At 56.1% G+C, this 21,964-nt stretch overlaps 6 protein-coding genes across 6 annotated transcripts; all 6 read right to left on the reverse strand.

The window, feature by feature from the left end:
• Nucleotides 1–2,200: 2,200 nt before the first annotated feature.
• Nucleotides 2,201–5,848, reverse strand: JKF63_02384 (uncharacterized protein; the record flags this gene model as incomplete). The annotated part of the gene is made up of 1 exon (XM_067898412.1): nucleotides 2,201–5,848. One exon carries the CDS (start codon nucleotides 5,846–5,848, stop codon nucleotides 2,201–2,203), a length of 3,648 nt encoding a protein of 1,215 aa, XP_067754569.1.
• Nucleotides 5,849–7,364: 1,516 nt separating this feature from the next.
• JKF63_02385 (uncharacterized protein) lies at nucleotides 7,365–8,105 on the reverse strand (the record flags this gene model as incomplete). The annotated part of the gene is made up of 1 exon (XM_067898413.1): nucleotides 7,365–8,105. The coding sequence occupies one exon, from the start codon at nucleotides 8,103–8,105 to the stop codon at nucleotides 7,365–7,367; it is 741 nt and encodes a 246-aa protein (XP_067754570.1).
• Nucleotides 8,106–9,252: 1,147 nt separating this feature from the next.
• JKF63_02386 (uncharacterized protein) lies at nucleotides 9,253–10,284 on the reverse strand (the record flags this gene model as incomplete). Its single annotated transcript, XM_067898414.1, has 1 exon — nucleotides 9,253–10,284. One exon carries the CDS (start codon nucleotides 10,282–10,284, stop codon nucleotides 9,253–9,255), a length of 1,032 nt encoding a protein of 343 aa, XP_067754571.1.
• A 1,139-nt stretch (nucleotides 10,285–11,423) lies between these two features.
• Nucleotides 11,424–13,730, reverse strand: JKF63_02387 (uncharacterized protein; the record flags this gene model as incomplete). Its single annotated transcript, XM_067898415.1, has 1 exon — nucleotides 11,424–13,730. The coding sequence occupies one exon, from the start codon at nucleotides 13,728–13,730 to the stop codon at nucleotides 11,424–11,426; it is 2,307 nt and encodes a 768-aa protein (XP_067754572.1).
• A 1,049-nt stretch (nucleotides 13,731–14,779) lies between these two features.
• JKF63_02388 (uncharacterized protein) lies at nucleotides 14,780–19,744 on the reverse strand (the record flags this gene model as incomplete). The annotated part of the gene is made up of 1 exon (XM_067898416.1): nucleotides 14,780–19,744. The coding sequence occupies one exon, from the start codon at nucleotides 19,742–19,744 to the stop codon at nucleotides 14,780–14,782; it is 4,965 nt and encodes a 1,654-aa protein (XP_067754573.1).
• Nucleotides 19,745–20,914: 1,170 nt separating this feature from the next.
• Nucleotides 20,915–21,847, reverse strand: JKF63_02389 (uncharacterized protein; the record flags this gene model as incomplete). The annotated part of the gene is made up of 1 exon (XM_067898417.1): nucleotides 20,915–21,847. One exon carries the CDS (start codon nucleotides 21,845–21,847, stop codon nucleotides 20,915–20,917), a length of 933 nt encoding a protein of 310 aa, XP_067754574.1.
• Between the last annotated feature and the right edge of the window lie 117 nt (nucleotides 21,848–21,964).

The following is a 21,964-nucleotide window of genomic DNA, read 5'->3' on the forward strand; positions in this document are numbered from 1 at the left end:
AAGCGACTGAGAACACGAAGGGGCTCTCAAGCACACGCACCTACACGGACAGAGAGAAGGAAAGAGACGGTGGGAACCAATGGTGTGTGTGTGTGGGGGGGGGGGATTCTTGTGGAAGGCTGGTTCGTATGTTCTTCTGTACGGCGATACTTGTTCGCGATGGTGTTTAATCAGCGAGAAAAAGCGCAAAGTTCCGCGAGGGGAATCTCTGCAGTAGAAAAAAAAAAGAAAAAAAGGAGCGCCAGAGTAACACTGTGCAGACAGGTGAGGCAGTAATTTTTTTTTTTGAAGTGGAAGAGAGCACAATCGCGCGGGAGCCCGTCGACCCTAGAGTCGACTCTGCCCCTTTATCTTTGGCGCCTGCGCTGTCTCCTCCCTTGGCCAATCTATCAGGCGATGTGCGTAGCAAAGATGGCTAAGTAAACCTGCCCCCTGTGTATCCGCCGTACAGTTTGTGGTCATTTGTTACTACGGTGCACCATTCCATACCGCGGCATCGCTGCACTGTCACGCGAGTGGGAGGTGCGACAAGGAGAAGGGAAGATGCATGAAGGCGAGCTGTTGACGTTCATCGCTCCTGTGAGATTTTTTATATGGGACTTTCTTCTTCTTCTGTTGTTCTCCCACGCACCTCTTCCCCCATGGTGTCAGAAGATACATATATCGCCGCATATTCCATCAGAAACAGAAAGAGGGAGGGGGCGAGCAACAGCAACACGGAACAGACGCAAGTGAAGGCTTTGGCCAGAACCAACTCGATAACAGAAACGGCATCACCTTGTCTCCAAACAAAAACGACGCAAAACAAATGACACACATCAGAACATCGTCGTCAAAAGTATTGATCGTCACAGGAAACACATCATACGAAAAAAAGTTTTAAAGAGCAACGTCAGTTACACAACAACACCTGCAAGCGCGACAAGTGCATATGACCACATCGCATCGAGTATTTTGTATCGGGCGAGCACATAAAAACCAAAGGCGGCTTCCCCCCCCCCCCGCAAAAGCAGGGATGCCGGAAGAGAATTCAGAAAGGAAATACAAATTCCGGCGCGCCGATATACGCGCTGCTGAACGACTGTGTGTGTGTGTGTGTGTATGTGAGAGGGGGAAGCTTCATGCACGTGCATGTATAAGCCATGAATGGTGACTGCACACGTGCAGAAGGCACGCAACCCAGGTCTCTGTCGGGCTTGTCTTTTCATCTGGCTGGTGATTTGGAGCCGCCGACCCTCTCCCCACCAGCGCCTCCTTTCACTTCGCCTGTAAACCCTCCTTGTCACCCCACGAAGACACCACAACCACCAGAGAACCAAGGTGAAACTAGTGTGCTCGAGCCTTATGCACATGTTCGATCCCCAACGCCCCCCCACCCACCCACTCCACCTGCTTCTACACACACAGGCCACTAGCTCGGGGTCCACACACACACACACACCGTGAGAGACTCACCCATCGCCTCACCCTTTGCTGTACTTGCCCTCACAGCGCACCGCCAGCCTCGTAGACGCAAACAGAGATGTACGCCCGGAAGGCGTAGTCGTGCGCCACCCTCTGTATCTATCTTCATGGCACACCCACACCCACACCCAGACAAACAAAGCAGGAGACCCAGTCTGGTCCATAACCTCGATAGCAGAGTCTGCAGACGCAGAAAATACGGACAAGTAAAATAGAAAAGATATTCAGGAAAAAAGACAGAATGTCTTCCAAGCACACTTTCATCAACGTTGAGTGCATCTTGTCGACGGTGTCGCTGCACCTTTGGTGACGCCGCATTCCTGGAACATGTCTCTCTCTCTCTTTCCCGCCACCCCCCCTTGCTATTCCCCGCGCAAGCCACAAGACGCCTTCTGCTCCCCTCTCCCCCCACTCTCCCCCTTCCCCCCCCCACACACACGCACACCCCCTCCTCCTCCTCCTCCTCCTCCTCCTCCTCCTACTTGACGGTATTTCGTAGCTCATTTTTGTCCCTTTTGCTATCGCATCACGGGTCCACGGTAGAGCCAGTGGAGGTACGTAAAGCGCATTCCGGGGGATTCCGTCCAGGCACACAAACAGCCCAGAGGTAAGAGGAAGAAGACATACAAGAAGAAGCTGAAGAGGAAAGGGGGGAGGCGGCTGTGCCCCGCACTGTTCGACTATGCTGCAGCCTCTACGTGCAAGTCACCCCTCATGGTGGATAGGGGCAATACGGCTAGACTTCCGCAACCTCGTCGTCGTCAAGACGCGACTGCTCCTCTCCGATGGGTCGATTTTCTTGGCTGTAGTCGTTACTCGGCTTTACTACGCCGCCTACATCAGATGATGCGGAGATCGAGCCCGCCACTGACTCTGGCACGCGCTTCTGCTCCTCACACACGATGCCAAATCTCGTCTTGACCGAAGACGCTGTCGCTTCGTCTGTGGCAGCGCCGCTAGCGGTGCGCGCCTTGGACGCAGAGAAGGGCGCACCAGCCTCCGTTCGGCTGCCCTCTTGAGCCGTCGTCTGACCCTCCTTTGGCTTGCCGTCACAACCATGGCGGATACCCACGGCGCTGCTGGGCCGCTCTGGATGGTACTTTGCACTGTGAATGATGTGCTTGTAGGTCACCTCCACGTACACCGACGCAGCGAGCACGCACACAATGGCCACAAAAAGCACGATCAGAATAGCAGTTGCTGGCTTCTTGGCGATGCCGGATCGAGTGATGACCGAGTGGTAGGCACCCGTGTCGAAGCGCAAGTCGGCGGGGATGCCTCGGCTCACGGAGAAAATGTACAAGAGCGTCTCCTGGCGCTCGCTCTTTATCACTCGCTCTGAGGCGTGCGTGGCGTTCGGTTCTGTGAAGGCGTAGGTCACGAACTTGATCGCTGCACGAATGATCATAGGAACACGAATGCTGCTTCCAGAGTGAAGCAGCGAGCCGGGGACGAAGGCAAAGTGGAAAGGTTCGCTTCTGGTGTTGTTGTCGAGGTGGTGAGAAATTCTACGGTAGCTGAGCGACGAGGCATACACCTCCCACGGCAGGTATGAGCTGGTCGAGTTGGAAGAGGAGCTGCCATTCAGGTACATCCAAATCTGCTCCTCTTCCGGCTGCGGTTTGGGGGCATCTTGACCGTCTAGTAAAATGTCGACGTAGCCGCCTGCCGAGTCGTCCATAAGCCAGCTGGGCATCACCTCCGAGGAGTGCACAGATAGAGTCAGATATTGCAGCACCGCTGCGGTGTAAGAGTCGTTGCTGAGCCTGTCGTCATCGATGATGCTCTGAATCTCCTCGGAGTTGACCATCTTGGCTTCCTCATGGATGTCAGGAAAGGAGATCATGACCCAGTCCGTTGTGCCAAACGTCCGCTCGTCGGGTACTGCACACATGGAGACCGTCACCTGCTCGTTTTTCTGCTCAATCACGGCCGTCATGTTGTCTAGATCAATTTGGTGGATCGGCGCGTTTGGAAGCGTGGAGCACACACTTTGAGATAGCAGTCTCTCAGGGAGGCCGTAGTAGCTCACGGCCTTCTCTCCCTCCTTTTCCTTCTCGCTTGTTGAGGTGACATGGGACATGGCCAAAGCCTCAGCGCTAAATGGCTTCACTGGAATCGAGCATCCAAGTGGGTCCGGCACCGGCCAGTAGGCGCTCGGACGACACAGCTTAGTGTCAAGGAAGCGTGTGTTGAGCTCGCTGATGTAGTCTGTCTGGTTCACAACGACGTCAAACACCTGTCCGGACGATAACTTCACAGCGATGGCGAAGGAGCCGGCCGGGTAAGCGCCGGTCAACTCGGCCGACCCTGCGCCGTTCGCGCGCGCAGCAAACGTCACTCGCAGTGCATTCTGCGGGCTCACCGATGTGCTTGCGGACTTGCCGGTGGGTTCATCCTTCACGTCGAATTTCTCAAAATCAGACGAGTTGTAAACGAGCGTCTCAAATGTTATCATGGCCTTGTCGCCACAGTCTGTCTCAAACCCGTTGCCGGTACCCGTGCAGCTTATCATCGTGCCAGTGCACTTCGGGCACTCCGCCTTGCTTGGTGACGTCCACGTCGAGTTCAGCAGCGTCGTGGAGACAACCTGCAACGAGAGGTCTGTGATGTTGGCTGCCGTGTTATTCTCTGCAAAGTACGGGTACAGTAAAACCGAGTAGCGGTAAACACGCTCTAGAGTGGATGCCTTCGTACCCGGGGCGTACTGAATGTCGGCATTCACCTGCAATTGTGGCCCATTGGAGCCGATCGCAGGATGCGAGACAGCATCAACGATTATGATGTTATGGATTTTGAGACGCAAGTCGTACGCCGTCTCTGAGTGCACAACACCGGCCGACGGGGACGTCCAGTTCGCCGGCTTCAACGACTGAGAATACACAGTGCCCACCAAATATCTCCCGTTCTCCTCAAGACGGAAGGTCGGGGAGTTATCCGGCTGGCGCAGCGCGCGCAGCGACGCCACCGAGGCCCTGCCTACCCACGTTGCGTCACAATCATTAATGTACAACTTCCACTGAACAGACTGGGTTACATTGTTGTACACGTTGTGATTGTCTTCGTTCAGCGTCGGCGTCATGAGAGGCGCGTGCTTGCACGGGTCTGTGCGGTACACGTCACACTGGCGGTGGTTACCCCCGAACTTCTGGTAGTAGTTGTCGCCTGATTTGTACTCGCCCGTTTGCAGGTTGAGATGACCCTCCAGCGCGCCCGTGTCAGTCCAGCTCCAAATGTCCGAACCCTTTCCGACACTAGCCTGTTTGTTGAGGCAGGAGGGCTCGAAGGAAACGTGTGAGCCGTCGGGAAAGAAGGTAGAATTGAGTAGCCCTTGCGAGTGAGCCGTCGAAAGAGGGTAGAAGGTCACAAATCGAGCAGCCATGTTGCCGATGGTGGTGTATGCATGGATTAACAATTCTCCCTCCCCTGTGAAACCAAAGTCGATTCCATCGATGGAGCGACCGTCCTTGCGGGGTGTCGCAGCGACACCGGTCTCGCTCACGTCGAAGAGGTCGAGCGCCGTCGGGTCGGTGCGCCACGCGGCTGCATCACAGGTGCCGCGGCAGGTGATAGCGCCATTCATAGCGTAGTAGATATCGCCCTTGTCTTCGCTGAGGATAGAAATGACCGCCGTGCCGGTACACTTGGTGCCGTCACTGGAGCACGTCAGCTCAAATCCGAAGGAGTCCACGTTATCGCCTGCCTGGGGTGCTTCGGGGGTGTAGTAGAAGATGCCCATGGATTCCCACCGAACTACACCGTGAGCGGGCTGTGTTAACGCTGCCGAGATCCCGCCTGATAGGCAGAAAGTGCCGGCAGCGGCAACGCGAGTGAAAAGGCTTGCCGCCTGCTGCGTGAACGAGCCATTTGTGTTGAGCATCAACGAGTACTGGAAATCACCAGGGCAATGCGCAATTGGAGCAGTGGTCGTCGTCGTTGGCGAGCTTGTCGTCGTCGTCGTCGTCGTTGGCGAGCTTGTCGTCGTCGTCGTCGTCGTCGTCGTGCTCGGCAAGACAGAGAAATAGACGCGTACCGTCCCACCAACAGGAGTGGTGCCAGAGCACAGCACCCTGAGATCTACGTACGTCCTCCGCACGCCGGTGGTCATGCCGGTAAAGGCAGCCGTAAACTGAATTGTGGGGTCATGCAGGTTCGGGAAGCTGGCGATGTTGTCGAGGGGGTCGAGAACGCTATAGGAGAGAACACCGCCAGGACATTGAGTCTCTAGTGCGCTGACCTTTAGCGCCTCCGTCACTGTCTCTCCCTCAAGCACATGGAAAACACCGACGTATGTCATTTCGGTGGCATGGCCCAGGACCAAGAAGAGCAACGCGAGCGTCGTGACCACCACCGCCGAGCTCCGTCCGCGAGACAGACAGCCCATGGTGGAGAGAGCACAGTACGTGAACGTATAAGTGTACAAATAAATATATCCATATATATATATATATCAGAAAAGGGGAGGAGGCATGAACGATAAAAGACAAGTAGAGAAAGCAACAACAAGAGAGCGGGGAAAAAAATGGTGGTCGAGCACCTCCCTCAGGTCTCAGTCTCACGTGCACGCACACAAGAACATGCACACAGAGAAGGACAAAGGCGTGACCCTACCGGGATCCACAGCAGACAACAAAGCGCCTCCCTCTATTGATGCAACAACAGACACGGCACCACCGGCACTCAGACACGGGATAGACCCGGTGTACTGAAGTGTGCGGCGGCGGCGGCGGCGGAGAGGTGAGCTTGTCGCTCAACTGTCTCGAGCTTCACTACAAAAGCGCACACCAGAGAAAAAAAGGGGGGGAAGCGATCTACTACTACGAAGAAAAAGAAAAAATGATAACGAAACGAAGGGAGAGAAGAAATGTCGAGCACGAAAGAAGAAACACAGGAGACGCACGCCCAGGCGTGGACGTCAAACACACGCAGAAGCTGGCAGTCTCGATGTCGCATGGAGTAATTCACGGTGGTGGACAGTAAGATGGAGAAGGAGAGGAAAGAGATGAAGTAGCTCGCATAAGAGTCAAAGGAAGTCAAAAGCGGGCGCAAGAGAGTTGCGTGCCATGGTAGCGCACATGAGACCCCCCCCCTCACACCGAGAGAAAAGACGTGGGATAATACACATACCCAAAAGTCAAACGGCAATGGTGCGAGTCCACTAAAATATCAGCTGCGGCGACCACGAGCTGCCTCGCTCGAGTACTGGGGAACAGCACAGCCTGTGAGATATTTGGCGAACATGTTGCCAACTGCACCACTTGTTTATTGGCACCCGCACGTACGACTTTCGATGACGCGGGGAAGGGGAGGAAGGGGGAGGGGGGTAAAAAGAGGAGAAGCATACGCAATCCCTCGACATTGGTCATCAAAAGACGCGTCACTATACACCCTTTTTTGTTGTTTGTTGCCCCCTTTTGCTCATCCGTGACGCACGCACAGATGTATACTCTTCACAGACACATCACAACAGGAGGGAGGGAGGGAGGGAGGGGGAGGAATGTATCGCAGAAACCGCGGTCGAGCACACAAAAAAAAAAGAGAAAGGGGGATGGAAGCCAACGACCGCGACCAGATGGACAAAAGCCCCGTGCCCGTACAAGGAAAAAGGCGCGGGACTTCAACACATAACCTCAGCTTCTCTTCTCCGCATGATACATGTTTTCTTCTCCACTGTGCCTCTCAGCCCTCCCCCCTTTACCGGGTCTCTATATGTAGAATCGAGGCGCGAGGTGCCGCGTCATAGCAAAAAAAAAGGAGGAAAAGGCGTGTGCAATCGTGGTCAGCTCATCGGTGCATCAGCCAGTGTGAAGTCGGTGTGTGTGTGTGTGTGCGTGTGCGTATGGCGGCGGCAGCGTCGGCGAAGGTGGATGCGAGAAAGAATGAGATAGCAAGTCCATCTGTTACATCTCGAACCCTGACGACTCCATGCCATTGACCATGACAGAGAAGTTCAGCTTCACATAGCCGTCGAGAGGACGTGCGTGAAGCATTAATTGATCATCTCCAGTGCACAAGAAAGATAGATCGCGCAGCACCGGCTTCTCGCGGGTTAGGAGGCTAATCAGACGCTGCTTTGAGGTGGCGCTCTCCAATTGCATCATGGACACTTTCTTTGTGTGATAGCCGTTTTTCATCGGAATAAAGCACCGGCCGTAGCCAATGATGGACTCTCCGCTGCTGAGGAGTTGGGTCTCACCGCTGTCAGCGTCCTTTTTGGAACTGCCGTTGGCGCCTTCTATGGTGTGAAGTGTGATGACCAGTTGCGGCCAACCAAACGGATTTGTGCTAGTCAGCGCAAACTCAAAAGGGGCTGTGAAGCTGAAATATGGAATGGGTCCCTTGGCACAGTCGGAAAGCTGCGTCACCACCTCCGCGTTGTTACTGTAGGTTGGTACAACGAGATCCTCCTCATCCTCCTCATCCACCTCATCGCCGACACCACTATTTTTCTCCAACAATGTCCAATCAGGGCCGAAAAAAAGCTGTGTACGCGCGAACATAGACCCCACCTCCACACACTCCGCTCCCTCCAACACGCCGTGCACCATCACCTCAAACCTCTTACCCTGCCGCAGCGACGCGGCGGCGGGCGACGCATTGGAAGTCATTTCCTCATGCGATACACCACGCCGGACGTCCATAGTTCGCAGAAAGAAAAGACGAGAGATTTGGAAGAGAGCGAGAAGGACTCCAAAAAGTCAAACGCGGGCTATTTATAGCGCAGCAGCGGGAGGCAGAGCAGAGGAGGGGGGGAAGAGGGGAAGAGTTTAGGATGCAGAAGAGTCCTGGTACACGACCGCGGCGAATGAAGCGTTGTTGCTTGTAGAAAAAGGAGGGTGGAAAGCAGAAGCAGCGTAACAGCCCGTCCGAGCTTTTGGGGGGCGCTGAACTCTGGCGACCACTGGGGGGGCAGCGAGAGCTCGCTTGCCGCGTGTGGTTTTCTATCAAGTTGTGACGCCATCAATGCGAGAGGGTAGAAAGATTTAGAGATAGGGAGGGAAGGAGGGGGTCTGAGAGAGCGGAAGAAGGTGCGAGAATGGCAACATAAGCGTAAAGTAGCAACACGAACACCGAGGGTAGGTGTGTCGGAGTTACACACCAGGAACGCAATCTTGAATGACTCCTCGCTCTTGGAGAGCACACGTGAGCACTGTGCTGTATTCCAGGAGCGGAATCACCCTGCTCACCACGAGTACATCCGTCATCACGTACGCGTACACACACAGACACACAGACACACACACACACACACGTGTGGGACGTGCACCCCAGAGGTACGAAGCACAACCCTATGAGAAAAGGGAATTTTGCATCTAAGGGAAGGAAAAAAAAAGGAAAACAAATCTACGAGGGAACCCAAAAGAAACGCGATGGCACCCACACTGAGTCGATGGTACATAGACAGGCGCGCACCCACACAACCGCCCCCCCCCCCTACAGCACTCTCCCCCCGCCCTCTCAACACTCTCGTGAGCGAGTGGGTGCAATCCAAATAGGGAGGGGGGGGGGTAATGGCTTTTGTGTTAACCAAAATGCCTGTGAAGTGGCCCCATACCTTCACTAGATGGTGACGAGGGCGGCCGGGATGAGGTGGTCAAGAAACTTTTTGACACACATAGAGACACACATCCAAGACAGAGAGAACAGCACAAAACAAACAAAAAAAAAACGTCACACAAGACTATGAGTCACCACTGAAACCTGGCGCACCGTGAGAGCGAGCCCAGGACAACCCATTCGGCAAAAAAAAAGACTGAGGAGAGAGAAGCCGCTCACACCCCAGGTGCCCTACAAGTGCAGATGGTAGTGCAGTGTTTCCCAGAAGTAAGCGGTAACAAAGAGAGCCATCGCAGTCGGAAGGATGCCGTAGTAGAAGCAGCGAATCCACAGTCGTCGCCACGCCGTAGCTCGCCGCATTGGCCCCCTGCACACCTGTAGCAGGGACTCAGCTAGCCCAACATCGTTCTCCAAGCTGTTCTTCCCCTCCGCAACGGCAAAGAGCCTCGCTTCGGGAATACGGTCGCCGTCGCCGCAGCTGCTCGCGGAACCGCGAGCAGAGTGAAAGAGGTCGCCGTAGTACACGCCACTGGCCCGGCCTGTGAAGTGATCCTCATCAGTGCCCTCCTCCACCGGCAACACAAAGGTTAGCATGTCATCCGCTTCAGCGGTGCCTGCAACGCTGCTCGGGACCAGCATCGGACCTTCGGGGAGAGAAGAGGAGCTGCTAGACTGCATCGAGTCTCGCAAGACGTCAGCAGTGGTGCCAAGGCAGGGGGGAGCAGAGAGGCGGCTGAGCTCGGCACCTTCGTCGAAATCAGCGACGCTGCGAAGCGAGAAGCGATCGCGCGAGCGGCGGATGAGGCGGTGCGCCACAGGTCGCGCAAAGGAGATGCGCTTGTCGTGAGGCCCTTCCACAGCGCCACCTGACTCCTGCCGCGCGTCACGCAGGGCGCTCTGCATCTTCTCGAAGGCACCGAAGAGCTGGCAGAATGTCTCCTCGCTGAGGCGACTGCCGTGCTGCGCAAAGAAGTCCTCCATGAGAGCGGTGCGGTGCTCTGCCATACGCACCCAACGTGGCAGAAATGCGGCCTCGTAGTCTTCGGCGGAAAGTTGACCGCAGCGGTACTCGATGCGCTTGCAGATAAACCCCTGCACGAATCGGTTAATCGCCTCTACCGCATCCTTGCTGAAGCTAGGCAAGAGCGGTGGCCAAGCCTCCCCCGAAGTGCACAACACATCTACATGCATTTGTGAGAACGGAATGGATGGCGACTTGCTCAGCCTCCCCTGTGCATTGACATCGCGAGTGCAAAGCCGCATCGGTGCGCGACACGGTAGAACGCCCAAGGCGATACTGGGAGAGGAGGTGGGTCACTGCGTGCAAGGCAAGCACACCGTCAAAGACGCACAGGACAACCCGCGCAAGGCAAAACTGGAAAACAAAACGGTCGTCCTACGCTCCCTATCCAGAGGGGTGGGAGGGAGGGAGGGAGGGAGGGAGAGAAGCGGTAGTGTCAACGCCAACGTACGGTACGTCACAAGCAAGACGCAAAATAAGAGAAAGCCAAAACCGAGTGCAGCGCACGGGTTGATAGCACCTACGTGGTGTTTTGCCCGACTGTGTGAGTTTCAAAGAGTTGGAGGGGGAGGGAGGGAAGAAAAAGGCTGAAGCGTGGAGAAATTTTATCGGGAGACGCACAACATATGGAGCGAGAATGTACCCATCCAAGTGCACAAGGAAAACAGCTACAATGGCCCACGCGCACTGCGCGTCTCACACTTGGAAAAGGTAAGGCTCAAGTGTCCTCCCCCGCCCCCCCCCTCTCCCTACGCATCACCACTTTACACTCCTCCACTGTGAACGCAGTTGTCCCTCGCGGTGGTGTTTCTTTCGTGGTCGTCAGTAACTCTTCGTGTGCTACTCTCTCCTCGTAAGATCTTTGTACTGCTCGACGGCACACACACAGCTTGAAAACCCTCTAATATCGCCGCCCCCTCCCCCAGTGCCCCACAGCGGAAGAGTGGACGGGGCAAAGAGTTGACAGGGCACCTCTCTCGGCAATCGCGTAAAGAAACATGCACGCAAAACTGCTTCACAGTCGTTTCTTTCTTAATGTACATGCACCACACTCTCAGCCAAATCTGTGGGCGATTATATAATATATATAATAAATATATATAACATATATATTTATTTATTTTTTTTTTGGGGGGGGGGGAAGCGCAAGTTGGTCATCCAGTGCGATTAGTAACGAATGCAAAATGCGAGAAAGCAGCATAAGAACCAAAAACATCATCTTTAGTGTACATTGTAAAATAAAAAGAGAGCGTACTCTTCAGTGTGGGTATTTGGGGTGGGGGGGGGGGGGATCAGCTGCAGTATCTAAGCACCGAGGCGACTAGACAAACAAACATACACTGTGAGACAGCACGCCGCCTTTCCTTGTGTCTCCAAGTGTTTACCCCGTTGTCTGCTTGGAGCGCGATACCTTGTACGGTAGCAAGGGTAGGGGTTTGCGTAGCATATCCCGCAACTCTGAGATGGCAGCGTGCACGTTCGTTGTGGCAGGAAAAACAACCGACCGGGGACGACGAGACGGTGGTAACGATTTGTCAACGCTGTCAGACGGCGCAGGTGGCAGCCTGTCTGCCAACTCTGCCTGTACCTCCTCGAGCTTCGTGACTGGAGTCGGGCTTCGGTCTTTGGAAGCGTGCCCTCGCGACAATACCTCTGCATTGCCCACGACATCGCCGTCGAGATCGGTGAGGAAGAAGCACGCGCCACCCCGCGCATTCTCTGCCGCCGCCGCCGGCGGCGTCTTATTCTCCTCACTTGCCTGGTGGGATGAAACCGGGCGCTCCATGCAGAGTGAGTCAGACAGGGGAGGCAGCGTTGGTATAAACGCACACTGAGCCGAGAGTGCCGACTGCGTCGCAGCTCTTTGTGCTGCAGCCGACCGCCCAACGAAGCCGCGGCGGGCCCCACCTTGTGGCTGAGGTCGACCCTGTCCAAGTACGCGATACACATCCATGAACTCGTTGTACGATGGCAGCGTCACAAGCGGCATCAAGTCACGGATGCCCTGCTCAGACTGTCGGAACGCCGACGAGTAGAAGTAACTTTTGGGCTGCTTCGGTATATGGGGCGGCGTCGCTCTCGACGGATGGACGTGGACTCGATAGCGATTAAGATAATCCATCACCGTCTGGAGTGGTGGCAAGACATCTTCAGGAAGGGAATCTTCGTTCACTGAGTGATCTTGACCCATATCCTTCATCGCGTTCGACGCCGCAGTCTGTGGAGCGGAGGCGGAGGAGTGGCTCGACGAGGAGGCACCGAGTGGCGCCGCCGCCGCTACCATGTGTGAAGCCGATATCTCCCTCTCCCCCTGCAGTTGAGGGATGTAGCGCACCCAAGTCTGATGACGCCACGTGCCCATCACCTCCGGCAGCTCACCGGAGGCAGTGCTGTTCTCCTGGGGCGAGAGAAACGCCACGTAGTACGCGTCCACGACAGCCTCGTCTAGAGCACGCTGCAGCTCCATCAAACGATGCGGGTGGCTGTCTAGGAACGGGTTCTCCCCAACGGCAACGCGGCGCAGAGTCCGGTGAAGCGCGGCCAGGGGACGGAGGGCCTCGATATGCTGGAAACGATTCGCGGTCAGACTCACCACCTCCAGGGACGGGAAGAGCGTAGGCTGTGGGTCGCTGTCACTGTTGCAGGAACCAGCATCCAACAGTGGTACAAAGGAAAGACGATTAGACGCAAGGTTCACCTCCACCAGTGCCGGCATCGTGCCCAAGGCGTAGAAAACATCCGCTGAAGACAACTCGTTTGCCTCGAGTGCAAAGTGTGTGAGATGGGCCAGACCTGACAAGTCTGCCGGCAGCGTGCGCAAGCCATTATGGCTGATGTCCAGCTGCCTCAAGGCGCCAAACGCCTTCAAGTAGCTTATGTGGTGTGCAGGAATGCGATTGTAGGCAAGGTCAAGCGCTACAATGGTAGAAAATGAGGAGCTGCTCAACTGCGAGACCTCCGCCAGGGACATTATGTTGTTGCACACGAGATGAACCACCTCTAATCCAGGAAACGGAAGCACGTGATCTAGACGCAAATTATTGTCAGTCAAGTCGAGCGAAGTAAGGTGCGTGAAGTACCCCAAGTCCTCTGCAACGCTACTCGATAGCTGTGAAGAATGCAACGTCAGCTGCGTCACCAGCTCTGGGTCGTCGGCTTCACATGCGCTCAGTATCAGGAAACCGTCCAACACAACCCCATCCTGGTTGCCCGACACCCGAGCCCTCCGCTTCGCCTCGTCGGCCTCGATGGAGAGAATAGTGCGACGAACACGGCGTCGCTCTTCGCACGCGGCGGCGTTTAACGGCCGCGGAAGCCTAAAGTAAGTGCGCATGTTACGTTCCAGAACGCTGGTGTTCTTCAGAATGCGGAAGCCCTGCGGGTGGACGAGGAGGTGCGGGGGCAGTACTGAGGTGCCGGTAGAACACCTCATGTCGCCATTGCCCCCAAGCACCGCCGAAGGCGAGCACCCCGCCAACCATCTAAGGGACGTAACAGCCACCTTCGCAGCAGGTTGAGGCGGCACCGTCGCACGCCCCCCACCATTATGCAGTGCAGGTGTGTCTGTCAAACCGTCATTGACTCTAGTTTCCCCTATATCGGCAAAGCAAGGCGGGGCTGCGGTTTGGGGCGAAGGGGGCTGCATGGACAACACTTTTTGCGCTCCGGTCGGCATGGCACCGTTCATGGCCATTTTCTGCGGTGGTGGGGAAAAGAAAAAAGGCCGTCGATGCAGCACCGAAAACGCACCGCCGCGCAGTGTTCTGCCAAAAGGGTGCCGATGAATTTCTTTATTTCCGTGACTGTGCGTGTAACGATTGGGGGGGGGGGGAGGAGGCGGCCACAGCTCTCCAGCACCGCGTGGTCGAGAGAGAGAGGGGCGCGTCGGGGGAGGAGAGAAAAGAGGGGGAGAGGGGGAGTGAGGCGAGACGGAGCTTCAGGCACATGAAAAAATACAAGCCCCCCTCTTATTTCGAAGATCGGCGATGTCGGGAACAGGTATGGAAATCTGTAGCGATAAATAAGCGCACAAGCACCCTCGGAAAGGGGAGGGGAACAGAGGGTTGGCACAACTCGATTCACCACGGCACTGGCAGCCATGCGCCCTCTCTCTTGTTCACCTCTCCCCCCCCCGTTCCTGCCCAAGGTAGAGCTGACCAGCAGTGGAAGACTTTTCGCACGTCGCGCCCGTCCATCTTGGATCACCTCCCGTGTTTTGTCGCTGATGTTCTTGTACATCGGAAAGAGAGACACAAATTGAGAGAAGAGGATGCTGTCATTGAGTGACACGGGATATATCTGTCACCGTAGACACCATTGCACCTCATAGATATGAGGATGGGGCTAGACGAGGCCAAGTCGCGAGACGAGGACGGTGTCGAGGGACAGCGAAATCGGAAAACATTTCTAAAACGATTTGTCACGACAGACCCACAATAAATCCGCACGCGTAAACGCACTAAGAGGATAGGGGAGGGGGAGGGGAAGTGCGACGCAAACAACAACAAAGAGAGGGCCTCAACAGTTAGGTGGCATAAAGCCCCCACCGCCTCCCTTCCCCCGCTTCCTCAAAAATACACAGCTGGGGATGCTCATATATGCACATGGGTGTACACACACACAGGGGGGGGGAGCGAAGAAAAAAAAGGGTAGAACAACAAAGAAGCATCTGTGCGCCTCCCCTCGCGAAGAGAGCCGTGGTGATACTTTTCCGTGCCTTCGCCTCAGCTAAAGCATCTAGTCAACCTCATCAATGACGCTGGAGCGCCGTGTGTCTGCACTCGCCCTGCGAGCGCCCTCCCAAGATGTCCTTGAAGGGCTAACCAGCGTTACGCCAGGCAACACGTTCGCAAGTGACTTACCGTTGGCCTGGCAAATCCTCTCCATGTAGTCCACCTCAATGAACAGTTGTGGATCGGCGCCGTGTTTCGGCATGCTTTCCAGAACCTTTAGTGCGTTGTGTGACTCCCCGAGCTTGTCATAATAAAAACGCACCATCAGCGCGAATACGTCACCTATTCGGAGGGCATCGTGGATGAGCTGGTGGTCGGGGCTGGCAGGGCGGCTGCGCTTGATGATGTCTGAGCAGGAGGCAATGACACTCTCCGCCTTTGCCTTTTCTTCGGCGGAGCCACGGTTAGCGGTCCCCATGGAATCCACCGTTCTCTGTGCCTTGACAAACTTTTTCAGGACCTCGATGCGCCGCTTCAGCTGCTCAACCTTATCCCCATCAATGCTCGCCCTGCTCGCCGGGCAGTCATGAGCCACATTGATGCAGTCCTCCAGAGCACGAAGTGCCTCGGGGTAATTCCGGTTCTCGTCGATCTGGAGCTGTGCGCATGACTCGTAGAAAGCGAGCAGGTTTGCCCACGCCTTCGCCTTTGTGTAGAAGAGAACGATGCTCTTGTAGATCTTTGCGTCGGTGCTCCAGCTCTGTGACTGCAGATAGTTGGCAGCCATGGTGTAGATCTCCGCATTGCGTGAGTGGTTTGCGAAGAAGATGACCCTCTCGGTCTCCCCACCACGAATGAGCATTTTCATTGCTTTGACACGATCACCAGCCTGTGTGTACTTCTTGCAGGCTAACGACCAGCTTCCCTGATCCTTGGCGATGTGTGCTACCTTGCGTAGGGCCGCCTGCCTCTCCTCCACAGAAAGCTTGCCCACATCGCTTGTCATGGATTCTGCCATCTCCTCTGTCAGGGTAACGTTGTGCATTTCACAGAGCTTTAGCGCCTCGTCGAAGTGCTTGGCAAAGAGAAGCATCTCCACCGCTTTCTGGTAATCACCCTCACTCTGGAAGTGATCTGCCATGCCGAGGAAGACCGCGGGATCGGTGGAGCCGCTGGCAAGACGAGCGCTTATATCATGCAGGGTCTCGTAGAGACCGCCTCGCACGCAAGCATCCAGAGCGTACTGCATGGCGCCTATGCGGCGATACAGCTGGACGGCCTTGTCGTAAAATTGCTGCTTCTCCAGCGCCATCGCCGTCTCGAGCATCAGTCGTTCGTCAGAGCTCTTCAACGCGCATTTTACTACGACGCTGTACTGCTCCATTTTCCACGCAACGCGAACACCGCAGCGGTATGCACCGGCATTCTGATAATACTCCAGCGCCTGCTGCGCATTACCTTGGCGCTCATAAAGCTGCCCCACAAAATACGCGGCGCCCACTGGATCGGGTTCTCCCTCGTCACCACCGCAGCGGCCCGGCGCAGCGGCCGCAAAGGCCTGCTGCTGCTGAAAGCGCGCCTTAGCCTTGTCCATCTCCTTTTGAACTAGTTGCACTGCAGTGTCCAGCTTGGGCGGCGTTAGCGAGCACAGAATCCGCACAATGTTGTACACGTCCTCGCCGGCGTGGTAAAACCGTAGAGCCTCCTGCACATTACGACGCCGCTCGCTGTGCTGCGCCCACCACAGCAGCAGCTCGCGGTTTTGGGGAAAAATGGCTCCAAAGGCGGTGTGCCGCTCGTCGCGCGGCGACTGCTCAGCTGACGCGCTGTCGGTGGCGTTGGTTGACGGCGATGTCGGCTGGCTCTGTGGCAGCATTAGCTGGCGGAGCTCGTGCATACGATTTGTCTGGAAAAAGATGCGCGGCACATCGGTACCAGCGCACTTGGCGTTGTAGTACCACATTATGGCGGCATCCATGTTCTGCAGACTCTCCATGAACTGTGCGTATTTGTACGCCACAGGTCGAATGTGGACGCGATCGAAGCGCTCAGAATGCCGTTGGGCGTGCTCAAATTTGCCGCACGCCATGTACACATCGCTCATCAGGTCATAACGCTTTGACTTGCGTAGGAGCTCTTGCGCCTCTTCGGTCATACCTAACCCCAGCGCCAGCGTCGCCAGCTGCACGCCGTGGTCATCTGGATAGTCCTCTCTGGCTTCTCGCAGAGCACGCGCGGCGACACAATCCTCCATGGTAGCCAAGCACACCGCTGCCACGTCCAGACGTCCGCTCGTCACGCACAGGCGGGCCAGTCCTTGCCATGCCGCAGGGTTCTTTATACTTTTGACGCACCGGTACGCCTCATCCATATTGCCAATGGTTGAGTAGTAACTAAACTTCATCAACGCCTCCCGGACGGCCACGTCCTTGTCCGTCTTGAGGCCCTCAAAGTCCCTCAGCCGCTTTTGCTCAATCACGTAGTCCTCGGCGGCGCTGGGGTTCCCATTAATCTTCACGGAGGCGAGCAAAAAGTCGGGGATGGTGAGGCCCACAAGACAGATTTGATAGCGCCGCATCAACGCCACGTTCTGCACAACCAAGCCATTATGCGTTGCAAACAAGGTTACAATGTTGTGCGCGAGCTGGCTTACATAGTTCGTGGCGCCAACCGACCCGTGTCGTGCATCCTCCATCTCAGCTTTCTTCTCTGCGTAATTCTCCATGTCTGGCAACGCCTCGGGGAGATTTTCCGGCCCGCCTGAACGCTCGATTCTTTGGCTGTTGTTGTTGTGGCTGCTGTCGTCGGCGTCTTCGCCAACCGTTGGTGTCGCCACCACCTCCTCTGGTGACCCTTTCTTGCCATCGGTGTGCATCTGGTGCGTCTCGCAGGCGAGCAAGAGGTACTCGAACTCACCGATGGTGCTCGTGTTCGGCTCCGGGGTGTTCCAGTACACGGCGTTTGGTATCTCGTTGCGGCTGCGGAAGTCAAAGGATGACATCTTGTCCGTGTCAGAGTCGTACACCCAGACGCGTGTATCGGGCAGCGCGAGGGAACGCAGGCTGGTCATCAGGGCGACTCGTCGGCCTTGCGCATTCACACGTGCAGAGATGACCGACACCTCCTGCGCCGCGTTGACAGATATCGAAGTTGCTGGAGTGTCGTTGGCAGAGTCCGAGGCACTCGGAGGTGATGCACAAGGAAACGTCAGCGGGCGAGCTGGTCCCACTTGCCGCAAATCGCGCGACGAGACCCGCGCGAGTCGCAGGTAGTTCTTCGACGACACCGCCACAAGGTAGTCGTTCATGATGTCCATGATCACTGGCACACCCTCGGGCTCGGTGAAAGTCATTTGTGCGATAGGGACGAGCTGAAGCGTCTCGAATACGACACGATTGCCCTTGACGTATATGAGGCCGTCGCGGTGCAGGGCGAAGGCGGGGCTCGTTGTGGGCACAAAGTTCACCAATGTGAGCTCAGATGTGGCCTCGTTGATGGTGTAGAGGTCAATCTGCAGCCCATTCCAGATAGCTATATTGGGGAATGCGATGGAAACCCCGCGGACGTTGCCTTTGCTGCGCAGCAGGCACTGGCACCCCGTGACACTCTCAATAACCACCATGTCCGCCGATATTTGCGTCGCCGCCGCGACGCCGTCCCAGGCGCGCTTGCGGATAGTCTCGTGCAGCACCTGCAGCTGCGAACCACCGCGACACAACGCCATGTCGCCAAAAGCCGTAAAGACAATTCGGTCTACGCATTTGCCAACCTGGTGCACCGCCAGCGCCTCCCACTGGCTCGCCAGGCCGGCAGCCGCAGTAAACAGGGAGCTGCTGGTGGCCGGCTCCTTTGACGCTGCAGCAGGGCGGTTGGTCGACAGGGACGCTGCGCTGCGCTGGAAGACCGCCAGAGAGCCCTCCACGGTGCCAGCAACCATGATGCCTTTGGTGGTGTGGGCTGCCACACACGACACGTGCACGTCAGGCTGCGGAAGCGACAGCACATCCATCGACTCGCTCGCGAGGTCGAGGATACGAAGGCGATCGTCGCCGCCGCCGAAGGCCACCACACCAGGCGACGCCCACACCATTGACATGACAAGCCGTTCACCTGTCGCAGCGCACGCAGCAGCGGCAGTAGAAGAAGTGGGGAGTTTGCGCCGAAAAGTCGAGGTGCCCTTGACGTCTTCCCCTATTCGATACACCTCAATCATATAGGCCGTGCTGAGCGTAACGAGGGTGCGACTTACGGGGTCGTAAAGCACCGACACGATGACCTCCTGCTGCGTTACACAGGGCAGAATCTGTTGATTTTCGTTGATGACCATCACCGAAGTGCCGCCGTCGGCTAAAAGAAAATTGATGTCGTCGTCGCCGTCCTCTGCACCCGCGGCAGCCGAGGCGCCGTGATGCCCATTGACAGCCGTCGAGAAGTGAGCGGTGCTTCCAGTGACGTGCATGATGCGCACAACTGCCTCGTGCGTCTGGACGAACCATAAGGGCTTCAGTTTGAAGTCGACGTTCGTCTCGGTGGCGCTCCGCTCCAGCGTCCACATCACCACTTGTCGCTGTTGCGAGGCAGAGGCAAGGTACAGACCCCGGGTTGACCACTCCATCGCGAGCACCGCACCAGCGCCGTGTTCGCGTACCGCACCCTCCACGTCGCTGTGCGTAGCCGCCCATGCTTCCATAAACTGCACTGTGCTGCTTGCAGAGGCTGAGGTGTCATCTGCACCCGAAGCAAGGCTGCAAACCGGCATTATCCACAAGCTCATCTTCCCGTTGCTCCACCCAATGACGAGAAGCGGCTCAGTGGGATGCCACGCTAATGACGTCGGCTGTTGCGTCCGTCCCATCGAGTCCACCGGCTCGGTTACCGAGGTTCGCACCTCACCCTCATTGCTTGTAATGAGTACCGATGGCGGATTCACCCATGCGGTTGCGAGGAGCGGCTTGCACTTGTGGGCTGCGATGAGATTCCCCTTCAGCTGCCCCTCATGCTCGGGGACGTTCACCACGAAAAGAGACATGATCGCGCAGAATTTGTACCACAAACGTGGGTATACACGTAATGAATGGCACAAAATGATCCGAAAAAAGAAGCCGCCGCGATGCGTCGATAAACGTTACTCTAAGTGCCTCACAGGTCAGGCTTCGGTGTCCGTGGGTCCTATCGATAATGTGGCACTGCGCTCCACGGAAGGGGAAAAACAAATAAGGGCGGACACGAACAACACAGCTCCAATGTTTGCGGCCATACACGCACTCACACACACAACACCAAGGAAACTGCCTAGGGGAGATGTGACGGCAGCGATGACGTGGTGGTGCGAGATGCCTGGGTGTTGCCGCCTCGTTGCCCAACCGCTGTGAATAATACCTCACAAACAGAAGATGACGTGAGGTGTTACGGTGGTTGATGTGTACAATGCAGAAGAGGGGGGATTTTCGATGTTCCACTTCTACTGTTGGATACCTGGAAACAGCACTCGCCAAAAGAGAAGTGGGGCGAGAGGGGGGGGGAGGGAGGGGGAGTGGAGAGAAGAAGAGAGGAGAGGGGGGGCAACCAAAGAGATGGGCAAAGAGAGAGAAACGCTAACCAAACTAGAGGCAGAGAAGAAGAGCCTCCTCGTGCAGAGACGACACCCTCGTGAGGCGTGCAGTTGACAAACGTCACGGAGAGAAAACTCTATCGAAATACAGGTCACTTCTTGCGCCACGTATGCTTAGCCGAGGAGCTATACAAATGAGCGACTAGGGAGATATTCGAGTTTTTCTTCGCCTTTGTGTGTGTGTGTGTGTGTTTGGAGGAGGAGGAGGAGGAGGGGGAGGAGGAGGAGGAGGGGGGCGTAATGCTCCCAATAAATGAAAGCGCCCTCACTCTGCAAGACACACCACTGGAGAGCCCCTACGAAAAACAAAAGCGTAGCCATCAAATATGGGGAAAGGGAGATGTAGGAAGGGAGGGAGGGGAGGGGGGAGGAGGTTCCAGTGAAAGAGGAGAGTAAAGAAGAAAGACACGTGACGAGGAGGCGACGTAAAAAAAAAAAAAAGAGGAGCCCCGGCGCTAGGAAGAAGTGAGCGATACGCAAAGCGAAAGAAAAAAACAAGGATCTGTTCAGCGAGTGTGACGATGACACCACAAGGCTGCAAGTAGCCTATCCGCTACACCACCACTGCCCTCTCTGCTAGCCACGTATTCACAACAGATGTGTGTATGCTCCCACCAAAGGAATGGACAGGTGCGCGGCAACAGCGCGACGGTAGTGCATTGTCTTGTCCTCAAGCTTGAGTGGCAGTGCCCGTGACGTTGATGGACCACGGTGAATCCAAAGAGCATTGCGGAAGGCACACGCCTCACTCGGCAGCCATTCAAGCCTCCCCCCTATGGGGGGAATGTTGTACTTGTACTTTCCCTGGCGTGTTTTGAAGAGAACCTCCACGGGCACTCCAGTGCTCGTGCGGAACGTTCCGTGCGCTGCGAGAGAGTGCAAAAGCATCGTGAGTGCAAGCGTGCCGGTTGTGATGATACCTGCACATTGGGGGGCGTGCAAAAGTACATCCCCCACCACATCCGTGCGCTCGAGCACCTCGACGTTGCTGTCTGCCGAGTTGCCAAGGTGGCGACGAACTCGTCGGCAGGTATCAAAGAAGCCGATCGGCTGGGAACCAGCGAAGCGCAGGATACGAGCCTCATCCAATGCTCGAGTGGCAGTGCCGCTGCGAGGTGACTTGAAGGAAGGGTGGGGGTGAGGGAGTGACAGTGCCGAGGAAGTGCACTCGACAGGACTGTAGAAGGCATCCGCATCATCATAAAAAACGAGGCCAAGCACCTTCCACATATCATTGTTAGGGTTTGGGTAGAAGAAACGGATGCTCCTCTTCACAGGAGGGAAGCTCCCGCAGAACAGCACGCGGCTGTCAGCGTGAACGGCTGAACCAGTAGGGTGTTCTTCATCCACCACCGATGGTGCTTTGGCAGAAACAGCAGAGGCGCGCTGGATGGCAGTGTTCTCAGGTAGAGCTGCAGTGGCATATCTGGTTCGACGCTTTCCAGCTCTACCACTTGCTGCGACCTGTCGCTTCGCTGGTGCGCGGGAAGCCCCCTTTATGCTTTGCGGCCCTGAGAACATCATGATATAGCGCAGCTATCGGGCAAAGAAAAGCAAAACAAACGCGCGAAGAACGATTGTGAAGTACAGTCAATTGCGACCCCGAACGTCGAAGTACGCATCTCGGTGGCTGAGTAC

Source organism: Porcisia hertigi, chromosome 32 (assembly GCF_017918235.1).
Source record: "Porcisia hertigi strain C119 chromosome 32, whole genome shotgun sequence".
In the NCBI taxonomy this organism is placed as follows: Eukaryota; Euglenozoa; class Kinetoplastea; order Trypanosomatida; family Trypanosomatidae; genus Porcisia; species Porcisia hertigi.